Source organism: Cicer arietinum, chromosome 4 (genome assembly GCF_000331145.2).
Source record: "Cicer arietinum cultivar CDC Frontier isolate Library 1 chromosome 4, Cicar.CDCFrontier_v2.0, whole genome shotgun sequence".
Classification (NCBI taxonomy): Eukaryota; Viridiplantae; Streptophyta; class Magnoliopsida; order Fabales; family Fabaceae; genus Cicer; species Cicer arietinum.
The window spans coordinates 56,107,535-56,130,944 of NC_021163.2; the positions used below are offsets into that span (position 1 = coordinate 56,107,535).

Genomic DNA, 23,410 nt, shown 5'->3' on the forward strand with positions numbered 1-23,410 from the left:
TATATAATAAGATATGATAGAATACATTTATAAAATATTTTACACTAATAATATTACTTTCTTTAAACATCGTCGTCAGTAACGATTTCAGTAGAAAAAAAAAAGATAACATTTCAAATATAAATTAATAACATGCAAATATATTATAATTATAAATATCATACCGCTACATGTGCCTTGAGCACTTTTTACATATCTACATGTGCCTTGAGCACTTTTGATGTACATTAAAAAAAACTGTAGTATAATTAAGGTGTTTATTTTATATACGAGTGTTCTAAAATATTCTTTTTTATATTTAGATAGTTTTTTTAACTGTGACAATTAGTGTAATTTTATTGTGTTATGACGTTACCAAACACAAATATTTGTAATAAAATATTTTGGTGCATAAAATATATAGAGTCATATAAAAAATTCATATGAAATATATATTCAAATTCATATAAAAAAGTATATTGAATGACCCCAATTGTATTAAAGGTTTTCTTTGAAAATTGATCAATATTATACTCTTAACTAAAAAAAAAAGTTCATAAATATTTGACAACTTACGATAAATGCCTTTGATATTATAATGCTACGGAGGCTATTGTTCACTTCTTGAGAGATTGTGAATATATTAGAATTTTTGAAATTCTATCATCCAACGGATAATCGGAATAAATTTTTTAATTTAGGCTATGCGAGTACATCTCATTGAAAGTTTTTCTTTGGTGTTGCTATTAATGAAATTTGGATCCCTAAAAATAACATAGTTATAACAATCTTTTATCAATACTATAATCACATAGTTATAACAACTTAGACTAGTATATCCAATAACCGAGCACAACTTTATTTTATATATATTTAATGGGATGATGTGATTATTTTTAAATGTTACAATGTTGTTAATTACACACCTTTACTTTTTCAATTACATTCAAATAAATTACTTCATGTATTTACGCCTAATAAATTAAGTTTACCTATGATACATAAATAAAATAAAAATGTAGATGTTATTGGTAATTGTTAATCAAATATATCAAATTATAAATTGTATTTAATATTAGCAATTTGAAACTAAATTATGTTTAGTTTTTTTCCTAAGTGTTTATGGCACATTTATGGTGTGATTATTTGTTGAGAAAAAGTGATAAGAGAGAAATAAATAAAAGAGAATATGAAAAGAGAAAAATAAATGATAAATATAATCGATTTAATGTGGTACTTAATATAAGAGAATCGTAAAAGAAATAAGACGAAAAAAAATATTGATTATTTGCAAAAGTACTAAAATATCTCTAAAATAGAAAAACTATTCATCAAATTCAATTTTATTTACATTTGAATTCATTTAACTATTTTATTGAATTGCTCAATTTATCTTTTCAATTCATTTAAATTTATTTAGTATTATTATTTTTAAGTTTAATTTAAATACTAAATAAGATAATTTAATTTCTATAATAAATTACCTTACACATTGATCAAAACAATAATTTATACAAACAAGACCAACATCCTAAAATAAAATATTATATTCGATTACTCGAATTTCCGATATTTCACATTGTCCATTTATATATTCGTATAATTAAAAAAAATTATATTATCTTAAAACCGTTTAGCTTTGTCTTTTAAGGAAAAACTTATTTAAGTCTTTTTTTAATTTAAATGGTGTCAGTTAAGTGTGACAAGAAAATAACATAAAAATTGTTACCCTCGCCTTTTTTCTTTACAAATTAGTGAAGAAAATAAAAGTCATGGGACCCACAATATTTTACATCTATAGCCCCTATGCAACTTCTTCTCTTACTCTCTCTTAAGGATATGTTTACTCCTAATTCCTATAAGTAATGAGTAGTGAGTAGTGAGTAGTGAGAGTTCATTCCCTCCAAATTTTTAGATTTAATTAATTTAATATAATAGATTTTTTGTTTTTGTTTTGAGGAATGATAGAACAAGGATTAGATTTTATTTTATTTTATTTTTCAACTAAGAATAAAACATAAAATTCGATTTTGTCGTAGCAAATTTCTGTTTTCCGTTACACTCCCAATATATCAAAATCAAATACCCTAATTCGTCACTTCCCTCTCAAATTGAATCCAACAATTCTTCTACGATGAATGATCCCTGCCATCTCAGCACACCGTCGAAGCGGCGAGCAGAACACGAGCTGCATGCATCATGTACAGACCAAAACAACAACAAGAAGAGAAAATCACCAACAAAAGTCACTTCTCGAAAAAGAACCTCCAGGGTAATAATAATTATCATTAATTATTTTTGTGTTTTTGTTGTTAGTTACTGCTGCAATGTGGTGAATTTCAGTAATTCACTGTTTGATTCAACTTGTGCCCTTATTATCCAGTGTGCATTGTATTGAATTTTGAGACTTGAAAAAAGATAACAACTTTGCTAGTTACAAACATACCGTGATTTCTGTTTAAGTACAAAAACTTGTTCTTTTTTTTAAAAAAAAGATGGAAATCAAAGGGGGTAATTAGCAAAATTGTAAAGAGATTGGATAATTGAGGATTTTATAATGTATGTTTACGTTTATTACTAATTGCAGAATAATATGCCTAAGAAAAATGCATCAGTTAAAGGGATTAAGGAGACTACTTCGCCTGATCTGGCTCGGAAGATTGATTTGCGGTTGGAGGCAAAATTATCAGCTGAGGTTAGTGTTTTATTCGTTGGAGTTTTGGTTAATACTTATCTCTCTTTAAAAATATATATTAGATCTTACCACATTGAACTTAAAGTAAACCTTTATGTGTTATGATTAGGAGTGTGTGCAACTTGGGTTAATTTGTTGCTTTTGTATGGCATGATATGTTATTTTTAATGAGCTTTATACCTCCATTTGGATCAGGAAAATTCAAGGATGTTTGCGGGAAGGCAAATACATCCGTTTTTTTCAACGTGGAAGGTGGAGAAGAAATTTCGGGAGTCAGCTGATTCAGAATGCAGTTCGTCTACTGCTAAGGGGGAGAATGGAAGAACTATCTGCGGTCCTATTCATGTATTTGAAGATTTTCAGGTATGGTAGTTCTGTCTATGATTTAATGAGCTAGCTTGGTTTTTTCTTGAAGATAATGAGCTAGCTTGATTTGATATAAGATTAGGTGACATTTGGGTAAAGCACAAACCTTTTTTTATGGGATTTTGTGTGCATAAAGGGAACAATTTATTTTGGAGGGTAAAGTAAGGAATCTCATCCATTGATGAGAAAATCAATTGATGAAATTATTATATCCACATGTACATGCATAACAAACACATTTGACATGAGATTCCTTATTTTACCTTTTAAAGTGAGAGCCAACTCACTTTATGGTTGTGAGTGTGTGTATCCCTGCTCTCTGGGTTTTAAATTCTGTTATTTCATTTTTGTTTGAGTTAGCCATAAAATTTGCTAATGCAGGATGATACTTCATTTCTTGATTGGAATGATTGGAAATTTTTGGAGAATACCACCGTTGTGGATTTTGGTCCTGAAAGTTCAAATTTATCCGTTATGGAGGGTTCTATTGAATCCTTAAATTTTGACAACTTTCTTAGTGCTGTAAAACCTTCAAGGACTTCAATTTCTCAGAATGCCTTGTCTTATTCAGATAAGCTATCTACACAACCTGATAATATGACGGAAATATCACCAGCAAACTCATCTCTGCCAGCTAACAAGCAAGCAACATGGCCTCTAAATCCCCCAGCAAAAGCGGTATGTAATTTGTTGTATAATCTAAGTAAAACCTTCTGTACGTAGTAACCTTCTCCCTTTGCACGGCTGTAGGTAATCAGTGGAAACTGGTTTAGAGCGGGAAGTATACCTAAGCTTTGTGCCAATGATTTGTTGCTGATTCCAAAAATTATTTCCAGGACTTGGAGGTGGATGAAGTCAGTGCTGCATCTGGGCAAGCATGCATTTTCGGAAAATCAGACAGTGAGCCACTGAGTAGGTTTCTTCAAGAAAGGTTAACTGTGGTCCACACCCAATATATTCTTGGAAATTTTATGTGATCTAATTATGTCACCTGACTAGTTTCATTTTTTTTTGGTTTTGGTGATTTCAAATTTTTGTCATTCATATTCCCTTTATATTGCAGATGCTGCTAACAACCTTTTTCTGAATTTGTTGTGCACTACTGCCTTCTGTTCATTTCTTTTCACCGACACAATAGTCACCAAACCTTTGTTTGGGGCTCAATTATTTGACCTCTGTTTTGCGAAGTAATTATTTGACCCTTATGTCTAGAAAAGATATACACAAAGATATACACTCTAATTAATTGGTTTATTCGTGAATGTTTTTGCTTAAAGTAATATGTGGTTGTGAAATCATTTTGTGGTGTCTAATTTATACATATTGATAGATGTGATATTCTAATTTTAGCAATTTATTTATGCTACCCTTATTCCACATTCTTTGTCCTAAACTACCCAGTAAGGTCTGGTATACTTAGTTCCCCTCAGTAGTTTATAATGAGATTTATTGATCATTTAAAAGAAAATGGCTGTATTTTTGTTGCTTTTTTTTCCGATGTGATTTGCAGCATATAAGACTATCTAGTGTTGTCAATCACGGATCACAAAAAATAACGGTTTGTTCAAATTCCCCTACACTACAATACTACAGTGCCGCCACATTCTCTATTTGACAACACTGTACTAAATAGTGTATTGCAGAACAATAGGGATTTGTTCATATTCCGTTACGCTATAGCTCTGTTATAACCGCTATTTGACAACACTGAGACTATTATAATTTTATTTTTCAATCCCTGTGCAGAGCTTGGCTAGCAATTTATATCCCAATAGTGAGGTTTTCCCTTGTATCATGCCTTGCAGGGTGAGATCTTTCTACCATAGTTGTGAAAATAAGGCTGAGAGCAGCTTATGGATACACAAGTACAAACCAACAAAAGCCTCCGAGGTTTGACATTTCTTGTACACAGTGTATTCTTTCTTAAAAAATACAAAATTGAAGTTGCATGTTTTGAATTTTGATTCTAAATGTTGATAATTTTCTTGTTTTACAATAACTTTTAGGTATGTGGTAATGATGAATCTCTGAATTTCTTACGTGACTGGTTACATCTTTGGCACGAAAGACGTTGTCAAAACAGAAAGGGTTCCTCTAACAAGGATCAAACTGACATACCAAACGATGATGGTGATTATAACTTTCCTGGTTTTGGCTGTGCTTCAAAAGATGTTGATGAGGAGGGTTCCCTGAAGAATGTTCTTTTAATTACAGGACCAGTTGGGGTATGTGGAAATAAATCTGTCATAACTGTGGCATATACTCCATGGATACATAATCTTGATATTGTGTTATAAATGACCCGATTATATTAATATAACCATTTCAAAATTGAATTATTTGGATCTTCTCCCCTCTAAGGATCATTTGATTAAAATCTCAGTCTATTTATTCATTTGTTTTTTAAATAAAAATTGTCTAAACCTATGTTTTCAATTGTACTTTTGAGTATTTGGCTGCATACATTTAACTATATATGATCTTAAAATATTCAGAAAATGTATTTAATTTAATCGGGTTTCTAATGACTGTATTACAGAACACTTATCTTTGTTTTTCTTGGTATTTTGATTAAGTAAGTGTATGAAGTCCAAACATTTCCATTTGTGCTTTATAAATTTTCTTGGCAAAGATTACTGTAACATATTATGCATCGTAGCTGTCAGGGAAAATTCAGTAAGTCTTGATCTTGTTTAAAATAATACTTGTATGAAATAATTTTCATGGCAGATTTTGGTATTCTGATTAAAGATATGTGTATAAAATATAAAATGTCCCATTTGTGCCTTTTAAAAGTTTCTTGTCATGGCTAAATCGAACATAGTTGTTGAGAGTTCAGAAATATCACTCTGTGTTCCCAGATTCAAATGTTCTGCGTAAACACTTCTTGTTCATAACTTCATATTGATTGCGGTAGCATGACTCTATCATATTGCAGAGTGGCAAGTCTGCAGCTGTCTATGCTTGTGCCCGAGAGCAAGGGTTTGAGGTTTTAGAGGTATCTCTATTTATAAATATGTTTTGGTTATTTTTGTTTTTCAATTGATCCACTTTGTCATGATAATATTCATTGATCTCATGCACTTGTAAATACTAAATAGTCAATTTTTTAAAAGCATATCTATGGTCATTGGTCAAGCATAGCAATTAATTAGCCAATTCGGGATGCATTCTAACTTAGTGTTAAGCTTGCCTTTTTCTAAATTTCAAAGTGCTTCTGTTCCATGCCAAATGTGAAGATTCTGTTATAGTCAAAAACATTGTTTTCTTCTCTCTTTTTTGGGGGATTAAAAAAGAAAGGACCTTGGTTGTTTTATAGAAAAAGAAACAGAAGCTCAGGAGAAACCCAAAAAAGAGCCACCACAACAACTGCTCTAAATCTCTCATACTAGAAATAACTTCCTCGTCCAAAGCATTCTCACTCCGGCCAAAAGATTTGACAGCTTTTAAATATCTGGACAATGTAGAATTTTCTTTCAGAAATAGCATTCAAAGAACGACCTTCTAGAAGAGAATTCTCTTTGAAATCATAACAGTCTAAACAAAGAATTCTCTTTGAAATCTTAACAGTCTAAACTTAAAATGTCGTTAACCTCAGCAATTTGTTGTAAAGAAAACTCTTTCACTCCTTGCAAGCTACAGTCAAAGTCAGGACACTCTTCCTGCACATTTTGTTGATCATTTTCTTGGCTTTTTCCATTAAACCATCCATAAGTAGATCTTCATCAACTTTGAAATTAACCTTGTCCTCTGAAAATTTGAATTCTCAGCTATAAGTTTCAGCAAGGTCCTGTGTTGAAAATGCTCTCTCACTCCTAGTAAGTTGCCATTAATATCAAAATATACTGACTGAGCATCCTCTGTTGCTCATATTCTGCCCTTAATTCATCAAGAAGCAAGCTTTCGCTGTCTTCAGGGTATCAAAATCATAATCCTTTAAGCTCTGTTTCCTCTATGCTGGCAAAAGCTGATTCTACTTCAACAGTTCAATTGAATTCAACTTTGAGTGTAGAGAAAACTCTAGACTAGTCACTCCTAAAGTGCGGAAAGTGTTTTAGCCTTTTACACCTTTATCTTTCCCACCAGAATTCTGAACTTTGTGGAGTCAAGAGTATCTAGAGTCATATAGAGCCTTCGCTTTCTTAACAACCCTGTTGTTTCCTTTCCTAAAAACATTGTAATAGTAGTGTTGGAAATCATTACTTTTTTCCTTTTTACTAGCCTGATCTTCTATAGGAAGTATATAGAGAAAAAGATGAGGCATGTATCCTTGCAGTCCGATGAGCATCCTTTTAAAAAAAAAAATTCTTTTGGTTTGCTAAAAACTATTCCTTTCTTGTTTTTATTTATCTGTAATTTCAATTATCAATTTGGCCAAAAATATTAAAGGTGATCTTTCATGTCTCAACAGCTCAATGCATCAGACTGTCGAAATGGGTCTGCTGTCAGGCAATATTTTGGAGACGCTCTTGGATCACATGGTTTCAAAAGGTTTGTTAATTTGTCCTTTCAATGCTTACTAGTAACTATTGCAAAGAAAATCATCTGTAGCTGAGTGTTTTTTCTGACAGTACTTTACCTGGATAGCAAAAAGCTTTGTGTTAGTAGCTGTTGTAAAATCAAATGATGATTTTTATGTCAGTAATTTGATGATTTTAGCCTCTAGTATGGTGATTATCCAATTGAAGAGAGAAAAACAAATTTTAGATGTTCAAAATAGTACGCAAATAGCAATTACCAAAACAAACATGTGCTAGGTATTATTAAGTGTTTTTAGAATCCTTAGATGTCTTAAGCAACAGTTTTTGGGCTGTTTCTGGTGTTCATTCTTCGTCGAGAAAGAGACCTTCCTTAGTTTCAATTTTATTTTAATAAAATCAAGCTAATTATTTTATGAAACACTTCTTGTGAATCTACTGTTGTAACATATCTTATATGCTGTATCTCTCAGGTCAGTGGAACACACTGTGAGTTCACACAAGAAAACTGTGAAATTGCTCCCAGCTCCAGCTTTTCCTAATGTTAAAGCTTCTGAAGAGATGGATGATGATGTGATTGAAATGATAACCATATCGGATGATGAAGATCATAGTCCTAGTGGAACATCTCAGAAGTTACACGACATAAATAATGCACTTACATCTGATACTGTCCAAACTTTAATTCTAGTTGAGGATGTTGACATCCTTTTTCCTGAAGATCGGGGATGTATTGCTGCCATACAACACATTGCTGAGACAGCAAAAGGGCCAATTATATTGACCAGCAATAGTGAGATGGCTTGTTTCAATAGTGCATTATTGCTCAACACATAGTTTTCATCAATGTGTTAATATTAAGTTATTAATGTGTTTATTTTTGTAAATTAGGTAAAAATGCTGGCCTTCCAGATAAATTTTTAAGACAACATATTTCTTTCTCATTGCCATTGCCGGATGAGTTGCTTTGCCATTTGTTCATGGTATGTGATTTAGGATTTCCATCCCCTTCAAAAGAAGGAAAAATAAACAGAATGAAAGTGAAATTTGTCTTCTGTGGATTACCTGCAGGTTTGTGTCACAGAAGAAGTCAACATCAATCCTCTTTTACTGGAGAAGTTTATCCAGTCTTGTGACAGGGATATTCGTAAAACCATTATGCATCTTCAGTTCTGGTTCCAGAATAAAAAATATAGCAAAGGTGACATAGCATACCTTTTAAAATGAAGATTGTTTTATTTGTTAATTATTTACTAAATCTCCAGATAACTAGATTGAAATATATTCCTTATCTTCAAATTGTTATGTACTTTATGTTTAGAACTAGACTGCATATATGCACGTATGACTTACAAGAAAACTAATTTTTCAAAATTTGGATCGTTGCTGTGTACTTTGATTGTTCTCTTACAATTAATTAATATTAATTTACAATTGGCATTTATCTTATGGCCATTGGAATGGCTTGGTGAAACTTATGATTTCTTTCTTCACTGTCCAGACAAGAATGTGCAGACCATATATGGCTCACTTCCCTTTGATCTTGAGGCTGGTCATAAGATACTACCAAAGATAATACCCTTGGATTTTCCCTCAGAGTTATCCAAACTAATTGAGAAGGAAGTTGCCAATTCAATAACCATAATGGAAAACAGCTCGAGCTGGGAAGGGTTAGTTAAGGAAGAGCTTTGCATAAATGACAAGCAAAATAACTTAGATGTGCCTTGTATGGGGACTGATTATTTAGAGCCCAAGGTAGAGGTCATGAAGACGATTACAGACTGTGGTGAGTTTGAAAGTCAACATAGTGCTACCTCTGAGCTATATAATTGTTCTGGATCCCCAGTAACATCCTTTTGGCCAAAGGATCAAAGGCAACTTGTAGTGATGTCCTCTGGTGCTATGGATAATAATTCATATAATAGACTTTCTGTAGACATTCATGACGAAGCTTACAGGAGACAATCCCTTGAAGGAAACAGTGAATCTTCCTTTAAGTTTCTATTGGATGAAAGCTATGCCAATATGTCATTTTCTGAGCTGCTGTTTTCTGGTTTGGAAGATTCAGAGGAGCAGCAGTGTAAATATTTAGAAACAACTTATGATGCATGCTTAAACAAAACATACAACTCATTCGATATGTCCTGTTTTCCGGAATCAAGATTTGTTTGTGAGACTGCCTTTCAAAATAGAATAGAAACAAAGTCTGGAGTAGTGTCTGCTGGACATCATGCTTATCCGGTAAATGTTTCTCTGGATAATGAGTTGACACCATTCTCCTTCAATCTTTGTCAGCGCTGGGCTGAAGTGCCTCAAGATCCAGATTTGTTGGTAAATACTGAAATTCCCAAATCTTCTCCAAGAGCAACTGCACAAGATTTTAGTGATGAGAACATGGAAATCCCACCTGTGTATAACACAATGGATGAGTGCAGTCACACTGGTTTTGAGTTGAAGTCAAAACTTGTTGATTTTAGTCCATCTACAGAGATAGACATGGTGCAAAATTTGTGGAGGAAACTTCGTGATTGTCGAACAGATTTAAGACAGCATGCTACCTCAGAACAGATAGGTGTTATCCAAGTTGTTAAACTTGCTAGTGGACTGAGCAATCTAATTTCAGAAGCTGATTTGTTGTTTCGTAACCACCAACAAAAACAATGTGTAAGTTCCTTGAAAAATTGTTTCTTTTTTTCTTTTTCCAATTGTATCTGTACTCCCCATTATGATAATACTGAACATGCAGGGTATTATGGAACCTCCACTTTTTCTGTCTGATGAAGCCACATTTAGTTGGTATGATGAGCAAATGATGATGTCAACTGTTGCTGCGCATGGTTTTTGCTTTTATGCCAAGCATATAGTAGATGTGGGATCCAAATTGGGTTTTGAGAACAGGGTAGACACGACTTCGGAGATGTTGGCTTCTACTACAAATATTATGGCTTTGGGGAAGTTATCTAGACAGGACCACACTGAAAGCATGAATAACTATACTAAAAAGCTATTAGAGGTGAACAACTCAAGAAATGATAAGAGGTATATATAGCCATGACTTTCATTTTTCCATTTTGGTAGTTAGTTATCTTTCTGTACACTATCTATTTTCTGTCTTTCTTAAAATCTCATTTTTCACCATTTCTTAATATCGACCTCAATTTAGCAGCATGCAAAACAATGAAAGCAGAACATCTCTATTCAACGTAATCCAATCCATTGTTCCTGCAAGATCATCAATGGCAATTAGAGGCATTGCATTCAATGAGTTTCTTTCTTCACTACGCCAAATTTCAATTTCAGAAGGTTTGCGCATTTCAGAAGGTGTTAATAAGACGAGGAAAGGAAGGTACATGCTAGTGAAGAAAATTCAGTTATTTTCAGCCTTTCGTATGATTGGAAAAGTTAACCAGAAAATTCTTTAATGATTTGCCTAATCTTTTAATGCAGGCGGAGTGCTCAACATTATTTGAGCAGAGGTACAATGATGTTGTCTTCTGAGGATATATCATTGGTCTGTGAAGGTGATTTGTACAGAAAGATATCTTCACAGTATGCTGCTAACATGGAAAGTAATTGCACATGACTAAACATTGTAGCTTAGATTTAATTTAATAATAGGGCCATTCATTCTTTGACATATTAGGTAAGATATATACTAAGCTTTGATTTCGTAGATGATTGGCATAGGACTAGGCTCATATGATTTATTTTCCCCTATGATTATGATCATGGGCCGAGATTGTAAATTAAATTAGCAGTGATAGGATTCGAATAAGAAGTGGAAATTGTAAAAAGATTCATTATGTGTAGATTATCATTTTTTAAATAATCTTATTTTCACTAAATTTCTATATCAGCTCCCTTGTGCTTTTGTGCATCAAAATTGTGATCTTAGAGCATGCTTCTTCGTTCCTCGAAAGGGCTCTTCAAATCTTTAATATGGAGAAGTTTGGCACTTCGTTCTGAGAGTTTCAACTGCTGAATTGTTCCATGTAGGAATGTTCACAATCTGGAATAGTTGTATTTGAAATTAATCCGCTAGGACTTGGAAAATCAAAATTAAGGAGCAAAGTGCAGTGGCTAGATCAAGTGCTTAGGAAGCAAAGTTGCATTTGAAATTAAAAAATAATTATGTTGTGGCTTTAGAATGCTTATATGAGAGAGTACACATGGAATTGATGTGGCTTTAGAAAAATCATTTTTAAAATAAAATATAAAAAAGAAAAATTATTATTAATTAAAGTGATATTAATGATCATTTTACAACTGTCTATAAGGAGATTTGAACTCCGTCTTTTGCAATTACAAAGTCAAATTCTTATCATTGAGATAGAATAAGACATGTCTTGTTCTCCTAATGATGAATTTGCTCAAGACATTGGTGAATTTTATGACAAGTATAATGCCCATTAGGCCAGTTCCAGCAATCTTTAAGAATCTGAATGCATTCCTCCTTTTTTATTTTTTGTCTAAAATTGTTCAAATCTATTAATTCTCTACCTACTTGTAGTTCAAACAAAGTTACAAAGTTAGGACAAGTATCTAATAAAATAGGCATATGTTTAGAAGGGTACCTATGCAAATTATGTATATAAGTTTTGTGAAATGACAATATAGAAAATAATTCCAAAATATTTAAAAGTTGTGAATTCATATCTATCATCCCTGCTTGCAAGTAAGTTAGTTGAATCATTTATTGATAAGTCTTTTGTTAACACATGTCAGTTGTTGCTCAAAAAGAATGTATGCTATAGTTATCAATTCACTATCTAGTTTCTCTTTAATAAAATATTTTGTCTATCTCAATGAGTCAATGTGTTTTGTCTTGTCATGCAGAACATGATTATGAGCAATATTGATTGTTGGCTTATTGTCACAAAACAACTTCATAGGACTTTGAGACTTTATCTTTAAATCTTCTATCACAATATTCATTCACAAAAGCTCACTAATTCATTGTGCCATAGTTCTATATTATTCTTCTTCAACACTTGATACAGTCACTATACTTTGTTTCTTACTCCTCCAAGCAACAAGTTTCACACACAAAAAGGAACAATAGCATGAAGTAGATTTTCTATCAGGCATTGAATATGCATAATCAACATCAATATACACCTCCATAATTAGACTTCCACCTCTTTTAAATTAGAGTCCTCTCCCTGGAGTGCCTTTAAGATATTATAATTTATAGAACATGCTCTACAGCCTGCAAATGTCTCGTCCTTGCATCATGCATGAATTGGATACCACACTAATTGCATAAGCCAAATCTAGTCTAGTGTGTGCCAAATAAATCAACTTTCTCACTAATCTCTTATATTGGATTTTGTCAACTTTGGCACTTGCCTCTTCGAAGCCCATCTTGTGATTTTGTTCAGTGGGAACACTCACATGTTTACATCCAGACTTGCTTGTTTCTTGCAAAAGATCAATTACATACTTTCTTTGAGAGATAAAAATGTCTTGCTTTGAATAGGTCGTCTCAATTCTCAAAAAATACTTGAGTTATTTAAGGTCTTTCATCTCAAATTTTGTTGATAATTTCTCCTTGAGCAGTTGTCTTTCAGTCAAATCATTCTTGAAAACAGAAACATCATCAACTTAAACAAGAAGTGTAGCATATTTTCTCCCTATGAATTTTTGAAAAAATAGTATGATCTTCTTGACTTTGCCTATAGCCTAAACATATTGACTTTTTGAATCTTCCAAACCAGTCTAAAGGGGACCGTTGTAGTGCTTTTCTAAATTGATGAACTTTATTGGCTCCACACGTGATACCAAAGTCTGGGAGAATCTTCATATACACCCTTCCTTTAAGTCTCCATGCAAAAATGCATTTTTTACATTGAACTGATGCAATTCCCATTCGAAGTGGGTAGGTAGTTAGAGATAGTGAGATCCAAAGAGTACTCATCTTTCCACATGAGCAAATGTCTCCTCATAATCGATGACATATGTCTTGGTGTATCCTTTTGCCACAATGCTTTGACCAATGTGTCATCTATTTTGTGTTTAATTGTATAGATCCAACGAGCTTCTATCTCTTTGTTGGTCAACAATCTCTCAAGTTCCATTTCTTTCGCAAAGCAACATGTAAATCATCTGGATTAATATCACAAGTATTAGAAATATGAGAATCACCAATACTTGTGATATTAATCCAGATGAAGTGTTCATTCCTGCAAAACAGAAGATAAAGGAGGAAAAAAACAGAAAGAGACTTAGGTTTAGCATCCTAACAAGTTTAATTTTGTTAGAAGTTGGTTAGAGGAAGTGTGCAACCAACCATTCCCAAATATGGGTGATGCTTAAGGAAAATCTCAAGTGTAGAATAAAGAGTAGGTCTCAAATGAGCTTATAAAAAAGTCATGAGTTATACCAGTATAAAAATTTAATATGGTATCAGAATCATGTTTTCACCTTCGAGAGATTATTCAATTTTTTTTTCCTTTTTCTTTTTCATTTTTCTTTTCAATTTTTCCAAGAAAAAAATTATGATTTCATGCTTCATGAAAGTTTTTTCTCTTTTGATTGTGGTTTTCTTGCTCATGGTAATGGACCTTTGACACAAAAGTATCAGCTTGTTTTGAGCATGAAAAATAGCATTTCAATTTTGTATTAATTGATGCCGCGTTGGAGCTTGCCAAAGACCTTCATCTCAACTTAATTTTCGTTACAAGCCATTGAATTTGAAAGAAACGAGTGAATAGAGAGATTGTGTTAGTATGAAACACTCACACGCTTACTATGATAATAATTTAAAGAGTTATATTGTTAAATGTAATTATATATGTCGGTGTTGTGTTTGTATCAAACATTTGACGCGTGTAAAACACTGACACTACATCAATCAAAATGTCTATGATACAAAGTTAGTAACTAATTACAAAGTGATTCATTTATATATGTATGTATAAGATTTTAGCATTCACTAATATCTTGTTGTGGCTACATAAAAAGAGTACAACTTCAACTCTACTTTTGAACGTGGAGGATACCATAGAGTTCAATGGCTCTCAAATATTTGTAGGTTCATGTGAAAGTTGGCCTATAAGAGTAGTTTGGGATGGGTCCACTAGACAGAAGCTAACAATTATCTTGTATCAAATTTCTAATGGAGATTTCTCATATGCTTCTTTTCCATTGAAAATGGCATGCAAGAGAACTTCCACCAAAAACTTTGAGATGTAGTTGCTTATCAATCTAACAATCTGGGCAGATATTAAAAAATATAATAACTAGAAGAAAGGGAAAATTTATTTTATTAAATTATTTCTCTTAATTGTTAGTTAATTTTTTACTATTATCAATGCAAAGTATAATAATATTTTGGAAGTTATGTGTATAATAATCATTGAAGAGTAGTATAGAAAAAAAATAATCAAAGTTGCAATAAAAATTGTGAATGACATTCATTTTAAATAATTATTTACTAAAGTGACATTCATTGTGAAGCAGAGGAAACATTACTAAATAAAGTGTTATTACGTATTAAATCAAAATATTTTATTTGTTGAGTAATTTTTACATAACAAATCTAAACTTAATAAAATGGGTTAAATAAGTTTTTAATTCATATAAAATTTTGAAATTTCGTGTTTAGTTTCCTACAAAAAATCACATTTTTTAATTTCTACAAAATTATTTTAGTCCTTGCTGGAACAAAACATATTTTAACTTTAAAATTTTTCAATGAATTTTTGCAAACATGTTTAAAACATTATTTAATATCCATCCACACAAATTTAGAATCTTTTAACTTGAGATGAATTAAATATGAATTTTTTAAATGTCATGTGCTTAAGATAAAAGTAACAAACATATAAAAAAGATAACTCGTATACCTAATGTTATAAAACTTTAGATGAAGATATGGTATCAAAATATTTGTTGCTCTCTGCAACATAATTGTAAAGAGGAACACCAATTTCAAATTTAAGGACTGCAAATACTAGAGACTACTATTATTGTTATTTACTTGAGAGCAAAATAAGGGAGAGAGAAATTGGGAAGAGGGTGCAAGTTCAACAGTGAAATTGATAATGTACTCGATTGAAAAATTATAAGTTTATTCACAAAACGTTCAGGTGAATCAAATGCAAGCACGGTTCCACTAAGTATTCGTGTTGAACTGCAAACAAGTTAACTTAATTATGTTAGTCATGTAATTCAAAAAAGGATTGTTGTAAGTAGTTAACTTCATTCATTCTTAGCTTTGTGCATTAAATTCTATATTTTCTTTTTCAATTCATTTTCACTTACATAAATACTACATAATAACCATTAGCTATCATCATATGTAGATGTAGGTTGCAATCGTATCTAAAAAAAAAAATAGCAAAATGGGGAGATAACGATCATGCTGAAATCAAGCCAACATGCAGGGAGGACAGGAGAAAAGGAGGGCTCCAAAAAAGAACTATGCATATTGGAAACTGTGGAAAATCTAACAGGGCTGTGAAAAATCTAACAGAATAAATAATCGAATCGTAGTCACTTTTATATTTTTTTACCTTTAGCTATTACTGTCATTTCAAACAGAAGAAACCTCACTAGTAACTAAACCAATTAATTAGACCTTGTCATCTAATTTATCATTTACAAGAGGAAGCAACTCCATCTTACTCCTAGGCGTCCTTGGCGTTCTCGGCGTCCGAGGAGTTCCCGGAACTGGTGGTTGTTGGGCGAGCATGTGCCTAACATAACCATAGAATGTACACCCAACAAGAGTAATGGCACATCCAACAGCATTCATATATGAAATTGGGTTCCTAAATATCAGCCATGAAATAAGGACAGCAACTGCAACCTGCACAAAAAGCATGATTGCTGTTAATTGGTATGTGCAAAAAGACTTAAAACATGACAATTTGGTTGCAATTTCTAAGTGTAGAATTGGATGAAACTATATGAAAGTAGGCGGACGGGGGTTAAATAAGGCAGGAGAAAGAAAAAAACAGAATAGACGGATGTTGAAAGAATAATGATAATGTGGCAACAGCTTCAACTTTCTCTGCGTATTAAATGAGGAAAACATGAACAGAATCTCAGATAATACATGAAATGAACCAATTGACAACAAATATGATGAATCAGAATGTAAGACCAAATAGTATAGTGAATTTGAATTGGCCTGAAAGATCTCACCTTGAGGTTTCCAGCAACGTTAAATGTTACAGCCGTGGTGGAATGAATCACATAAAAAATAGAGAAATTAAGGCAGAATGCCAAAACACCAGAGCTGAAAATAATGATCAGGGCAGCCCAAGGATATGGATGAATACTTAGCCACTCAAGAATTCCATTGCCTTCAAGTAACAAAGCAGGTAACCCCGTGATCATGGTTGCAAAAGGTGCCATGTAATAAACTGTGTTTATGCTACATATACAAAACAAGAGTAATTAGTCTATGCACTGCAGAAAAATCATGCCAAAGCAAAATCTATACAAGCACAAAACAGAACAAGGTATAGCATAGCTAAGACAAAGTGGCAAGACTTTCTTTTTCTTTTTAAAATTAATGCATAAAAGCAGACACGGCCATAAATGTTGAAAACTTGGCACCTAAGTGGATTTTGATAAGAATTTTTTTCGATAAATGTTACAGTACAGGCTGACTACAATAGTAAAGATGTTCATACTCTTGAGTTCATGAAATCTTTGAAACTTTGGAAGCAAATTGACACAAAAAGTCAAAAAGGGCCATTTAATTGAGGGATTAAGAGAGTATTCCAGACATCAGTACATTTAGGATACAGTCTTTGGAGAAAATAAAAAGAGAGTACTGCTTATGAGTTTGTAGCTCAATTAGCACCGGCCTAAGCTTTTGAGACTTGAGTGTGAAGTTGATATTGGACGTTTGGTCCTCCACGACTTCAATCTTACAAATCAAGATTGCATAAACATTCCTCTACTTTAATCTTACCGTATAAGAAAAACATCAAGTACTAGAGAAGGTGCTTATTATGAATAAGTGTAATCGTAAATTACCATATGCACGCAAGTACAGATCAGGAGTGACAATAAGGAACTTTTAGTTCAACATTATACAGCCATGAAACAAAACTAGCCACACCCATTTTGTATAAAATCCAGAAAAAAAATATTGCATATATTATCATGTTTCATTGTTGCTGCAATCAAATCTATTTAACAGCACACAAACTTTCTTAGCTTCAATACAGAATGCTTTCTAGCTAACAGAGTTTTGGGGCGATCTCAAAGTAGCCCAACTGTGAACCACATTCATTGTCCTCTGGTCATCTTGATACAGAGAGTGTGTTCATAATAAAACATCTTCTTTTTCATTGAGTTTCTATAGAATTGACCTTAAATCTGGTTGAAACTTATCAGAAAGAAGAAAAAAAAATACAAACAAAGAAAAGGCAAAGCATAATTATCTACCTGTCAAATTTGTAACTATGCAACAGAGACTCTGCAAGGATAGTCTTTGTAGAAGTGGCCAAACAGCCAAATAAGGCAGCACAAAATCCAAACATATTAAAACTAAGCTCTGTAATAGATGTCAGAAGAATCCCTCCAACAATGGGTACGAGAGAAGCCCAAATACGCCAGTCAAAATATTTTCTCCATACAAGCCACTGCAAAACAACTGAGCAAGTTCACCAAGATCAGATGAAATTGTTCTTAGAACTATAACATAAAGCAGGAGGCAGCTAGGGAACCAACTAATGAATATTACCTGTTGTTGCAGGAGTGAATGACTTTATTGTCTGCATAAAAGAAACTGGTATGTAGCGTAGGCTCACATTCCCCAAAACTATGTTAATACAGAACACAAATGACATAGGAAAGATTCTTTTCCAACGATCTTGAGGGTCGACAGATATCAAGGGTTTAAGCTTCAGCACTTTAATTACTATGTATGCTCCAATGGCTGAGCAGATAAAGTGGATACAGGATACCGATAGGGGAAACTTGAAATCCAATTTCTGCAAAAGAAGAAAATATTTAAATTTAAAGCATTTGTTATCATCCATATATTGCAATAATATGAGAATGTTACAATGGATAAATGGACACAGAAGACAAGATAGGATTAAATAGTTGAGGCAAGTGTGTAAAAGATCTACAGAAGCCGCACTAAGAAAGGTAAATCAAATGGAGGGTAAGTGAACAATGACTGAGAAAAATTGCAAGCAAAATCATTGAGAATTAGTTATATTAAAATGATTTGTCATTAGAAAAGATTTACTATCATACTCCTTTGGACCCTACTGTGAAACTTCTTCCAAATCAGGGGAGTTCTATCCTGATCGAGGCAAATACAGGAGATTAGTGGAATAATTAAATTATCTCACTATGACCAGACCAGATACTCTAATTATGACATCTTTTGATCCATGTAGCCAAATCCAGCTAATGGGAAAAAGCTTTTGTTTTGTTGTTAACATTTATTATAATCCATACAAATTCTTAGCATGACAATTGAGGGGCCAAGGTGAGCCAGAAAGAAACCAAAATACACGTGTGGAGAAATTGAAGAAAATTGACAAACCTCTTTCCTCATAGATGGAACAAGAACAAAAAGATATAAGTAATCTGAGTGATCATAATCATTTCATATCCCAATTAAAAGCTTCCTTCAACATACAAATTCATAATGAAAACAATACTATGACAGCCTGGAATATAACAAAATAAAAATATCGGTGGATCTTGGATCTTTGATCTTTCCGGACTTTCGACCACCAAAAGCAGGCAGAATGGCCAAACTCCATGTGATGAAAAACACAGTTTTTCTAAACTAAAAGCTTCTGCGTGACATTTTAATTTGTCCCGTGTCATCATATCTTCATTTCATTTTAATGATACACTAAGCTAATGTTTGGATTTTTTTGCAATCAAAATTTCGCTTCCCAATGCACCTTTAACGTGAAAATTGTGGAGCAAGAAAATCTAACTTTAATCTCACCGCACCGCTGCGGCCAATTAACCTTGGAAACAAACACCCACAAAATATGTCCAGGTGCACGACATCTATGTGATTTTGAATATTCCGACGAACTATTATAACTCTTATTAGAAAAGAATTTTACAACTTTCACAAAGCACTGAATTGAATGTATCTAACCAAGTGATTAATGAATTTCCATTCGTTTAAACAAACTCGATTTCGGATCCTGGCTGGAATAATCATTCGCCAGACTTTCCTAACCTCTCAACTAAACTCCGAATTAGCAGAGTAATTATCCTTGAAAACCATAGGGTTAACACGCACAAAAAAAAACATTGAATGCAGCTGAAATAATGAATAGATGAATAGATCATGAAAGAAAATAATGAATGATGCGAATGAAAATGTAACCGTGAATAGATAAAATAGATAGCAAGATGTAATGGTTGATGAGGCATGAACGGTTAATTGAAACGGTAGATCTTATGATAAGTGGAGAGAAGAGAAGAGATTAGAATAATAATAATAATAATAAGAGAATGAGAAAAGGAAGGAATGAAACCTGAAAGATCCACTTGTTAATGATAATGACAGTAACATTGAAAGCCCACCATTGAAGAATTGCCAAAAGAGATCTAAAGAAACTCCACTGGCAAACTAGGCCTTCTTCCATCATCACTCTTCTCTACACAATTCTTGCAATTGCAATTGCAATAGATAGATATATATTATGTTTATATATATAATTAATTGAAGAAGAAATGAGGTGAGGTGGTATGGTATGGTATGGTACCTCTTTTCCTTTCCTTTCTTTTCTTTTCTTTCACTATCAATCTCAATGTCCTTTACCTCACTCACCTTTTCCTAATCTTATGTTACAACTATTCCAAACGTTTCTTTTCCTTATTATTATTATTCCATTTCATCGCAACTTAAGTTTTTTTATGTGTCAATGCCACATTAAATTTTCTAGATGTTAAAATTTATTTTAGACTAAAAATGAAGAATTTCAAATTACAGAACTAGAATCTTAAAAAATATTTTATAAAAAGTAAAATTGTATTTTTCTTATATTACATGAATCAAAAATACAATAAACTTTAATTTTATCATTACGGTAAATATCTTTTATTTTATTTTTTTTTTATTCATGATGGTCTATTTATATTTCTTTAATATTATACTTAATATATCTTATTAGCAATTATAGCATCCTCCATTAATATTAGCATATAAAACATGGGAATTGTTAGTGTAATTTTTTTTATATTGATATTTAATCACAATTCTTTAGTTTGATGTAATATGTTTTATGATTTCTTAAATAAAAGAAGTTGTGTAATTAGTAGTTGTTTTAATAATATGTGTTTAGTTTTCTTGTAAATTTTGTGATTATGCATTTTTTTTTAAATGAATATTATTCATGCACAGTTATAAAAACTAATCATTTGAATGAAATAATTATGATATGGGACAAAACTCACCTACCTTAAGAATGTTAATGTTGTTATATATATATTTCAATCTTCAATAAATTTTCATGATAAAAGAAATTTAAGTATTCATCGAATAAAAATAAAAAAGAGAGAAGAAATGGTAATTTATTGAATTTTAAAAGTAAATAGAATTAACTAACTTTTTTTTTTACAAAAGTTAACTAACCTTCTTAATCGATATGTAATTAATTATTTTAAAAAAATATATATATATAGAAACATGTATTTTGTATTCTATTTATTACATTATAGTTCTAATTGATAAGTTAATTTGGGCCATGACGTCTAATATTTCAAGTTTAAATTTGGAATATGACGTCTAATTTAATGCAACATTTGTCAATTGAATTGAAATTTAAAGATAACTTATACAATGTATATTTTCAAGGAAAATGATACTACAAAGAGTTAGAAGAGAAAAAATTTATTGAATATTATATCATTTCGAGTTTTGTTCGTTAGAAAAATAATAATAATAAAGGAACTATTATCCTTTTTTATAATGGCTTATATGAAGAGAACGGTTAATGACTCTACTTACACTTTAGTTAAGTTTACTTTAATTTCATAAGACAATATTTAAGTTGAGGAATGTCCGTTTTGTATTCATACTTTTATTGCAGCTAATTTAGTTGATCAATGAATTTTTTTCATTTTATGAAGAAAAAAAAAAAAAAGAAAATACACTTTTGAGTTTTGATAAATCTCATGAAAATATACTCCGCAAAGATGTTGAATCCTATAAATGGGATAGATTATAGTGAATCAATGTTTAAATTTCTAATGAAAAATATTTTTATATATAATTTTTGACGTGTTTCAAATAGAATTATCTATAATAGAGATAATGACAGAGGAATGAGCATTGGGTTGCACAAATTATGTATACATTGGGCCTTCTTGAGAAAATAAAATACTATTTTAAATTTGTGGTTTCAATGCAAAAATAATATTATGATTTTGCATGTTATCTTTTTTATTGGCTAATTTTTTTTTTTCACATTTTTTCAGTGGTTGCATATGTGTACCTTGAGTCTTGAGTTGCCCTGAATGCAAGAGTAATAAATATGGTTGTGTATATTATCTTTCGTATCATTTATAAATTTTCCACATTTCTTTAATAGTTGTTTCTTTATGTCTTGAGTCTTGCACGATTGTCTTGAAAAAGAAAAATTATTTCAAATTTGTACTTTCAATACAGAAATAATGATTATGGTTGTCAATACTATCTTTTTTTATTGACCATACAATTTTTTCACACTTTTGCTATGATTACATGCATTTAATGATAATGTTATGTATTTACTAATCTTGTATGCACATGGGTTTTTTTATTAGATTATCCTTTTTTTTTTTTTTTTAATACCAATCTACCCTACTTTGAAATTAATATACCAATTTGCCCTACTTTTTTGCCCCAGATGCAAGTCGCATCCTGGGGTTGCGACCTCTTGAAAGGCAAAAATTTCAACTGCAACACATGGTCGCATCCTGGGGATGCGACCTCCCACTTGGGAAGTTTTTTTTTTTTTTTTGTTGAATTTTTGGTGGATAAAATAGGAGGTCGCATCCCCAGGATGCGACCATGTGTTGCAGTTGAAATTTTTGCCTTTCAAGAGGTCGCAGCCCCAGAATGCGACTTGCATCTGGGACAAAAAAGTAGGGTAGATTGGTATATTAATTTCAAAGTGGGGTAGATTGGTATTAAAAAAAAAAAAAAGGGATAATCTAATAACAAACCCTATGCACATGTCTTATGGAAACATGTGAATACATGGAGCGTTTGTGTGAAATTGCTTTGACTCTATAGATGAATAGTTACTATTACACATAATATAAAAACACACCACATGTGATTATTTCATTTTTTAAGAAATGGTTTTGACGCCAAAGAGCATTTATTGACATTGTAGGGTGATAATAGTAAATAACATAAATTGGAATTTACCTTAAAAAAATTTATTTTGGTCAAATTTGAGTTTATAAAATATTTAAAAAAAAAATTATGTAAAACTCAACTACTAACTTTACGTAAGTAATTTTTTACTTTATAATACGTGAATATCAGTTTTACAAAATATAAATTTTATTTCATAAAATATTGTGTCTAAAAAACTCAATTTTAAATTTAAAAAAAAAATAATTTCTTGTCCTCCAAAACTCAAAATTTGATTTTTATACAATCTTTTCAGTTTTTTTTAATTTAATTATTTGTTAAATGTATTTGTATCTATTTACAAAAATGTCTACAACATCATTATAAGAGGAACACATGTCTATTTTATATTTAAAAAATAAAGTTAAAATGGTTGTGTAATAAAGCAATGACATGACACAATGTGATTGGTTGGTGATCCCAAGAAAAAATTACATGATTTCATAAAAAAAATTACATTATTGTTATTGTGACATTTTTAGAGGGAAAAGGTTGTTTGTTGTAGTTATAGAATTATCTAAAGAGTTGCAATTACTAAGT

At 31.6% G+C, this 23,410-nt stretch overlaps 2 protein-coding genes across 4 annotated transcripts; one reads left to right on the top strand and one right to left on the bottom strand.

Annotated features, from left to right (window-relative positions):
- The first annotated feature begins 1,833 nt into the window (after positions 1 to 1,833).
- Positions 1,834 to 11,374, top strand: LOC101511766 (uncharacterized). 3 transcript variants are annotated; one of them, XM_004498276.4, is made up of 16 exons: positions 1,834 to 2,251; positions 2,567 to 2,674; positions 2,870 to 3,037; positions 3,422 to 3,718; positions 3,877 to 3,971; positions 4,846 to 4,930; positions 5,047 to 5,265; positions 5,979 to 6,038; positions 7,452 to 7,531; positions 7,992 to 8,311; positions 8,410 to 8,501; positions 8,590 to 8,719; positions 9,020 to 10,182; positions 10,265 to 10,557; positions 10,682 to 10,864; positions 10,966 to 11,374. In XM_004498276.4, the coding sequence occupies exons 1-16, from the start codon at positions 2,114 to 2,116 to the stop codon at positions 11,099 to 11,101; spliced, it is 3,567 nt and encodes a 1,188-aa protein (XP_004498333.1). In that variant the 5' UTR covers positions 1,834 to 2,113; the 3' UTR covers positions 11,102 to 11,374. The 3 variants fall into 3 exon arrangements, with proteins under 3 accessions (XP_004498333.1, XP_012570633.1, XP_004498334.1); XM_012715179.3 differs by having other exon boundaries at positions 10,685 to 10,864; XM_004498277.4 differs by lacking the exons at positions 1,834 to 2,251; positions 2,567 to 2,674 and having other exon boundaries at positions 2,897 to 3,037; positions 3,612 to 3,718.
- Positions 11,375 to 15,925: 4,551 nt separating this feature from the next.
- On the bottom strand, positions 15,926 to 20,317 carry LOC101512308 (UDP-galactose transporter 1). The gene is made up of 5 exons (XM_004498278.4): positions 20,001 to 20,317; positions 18,224 to 18,473; positions 17,926 to 18,133; positions 16,669 to 16,900; positions 15,926 to 16,330 (listed from the first exon to the last, which is right to left on the bottom strand). Exons 1-5 carry the CDS (start codon positions 20,112 to 20,114, stop codon positions 16,094 to 16,096), a joined length of 1,041 nt encoding a protein of 346 aa, XP_004498335.1. The 5' UTR covers positions 20,115 to 20,317; the 3' UTR covers positions 15,926 to 16,093.
- Positions 20,318 to 23,410: the final 3,093 nt, after the last annotated feature.

What these genes read in the sequence shown, in the direction of transcription:
- LOC101511766 (XM_004498276.4), top strand. Translation starts at nt 2,114, where the DNA reads ATGAATGATCCCTGCCATCTCAGCACACCGTCGAAGCGGCGAGCAGAA. An exon ending in CTCGAAAAAGAACCTCCAGG is followed by an intron (nt 2,252 to 2,566) that starts GTAATAATAATT and finishes TACTAATTGCAG; the next exon opens with AATAATATGCCTAAGAAAAA. An exon ending in TAAATCCCCCAGCAAAAGCG is followed by an intron (nt 3,719 to 3,876) that starts GTATGTAATTTG and finishes AATTATTTCCAG; the next exon opens with GACTTGGAGGTGGATGAAGT.
- LOC101512308 (XM_004498278.4), bottom strand. Translation starts at nt 20,114, where the DNA reads ATGATGGAAGAAGGCCTAGTTTGCCAGTGGAGTTTCTTTAGATCTCTT. An exon ending in TTAACAAGTGGATCTTTCAG is followed by an intron (nt 18,474 to 20,000) that starts GTTTCATTCCTT and finishes CTTCTTTTGCAG; the next exon opens with AAATTGGATTTCAAGTTTCC. An exon ending in CATAGTTACAAATTTGACAG is followed by an intron (nt 16,901 to 17,925) that starts GTAGATAATTAT and finishes TTGTATATGTAG; the next exon opens with CATAAACACAGTTTATTACA.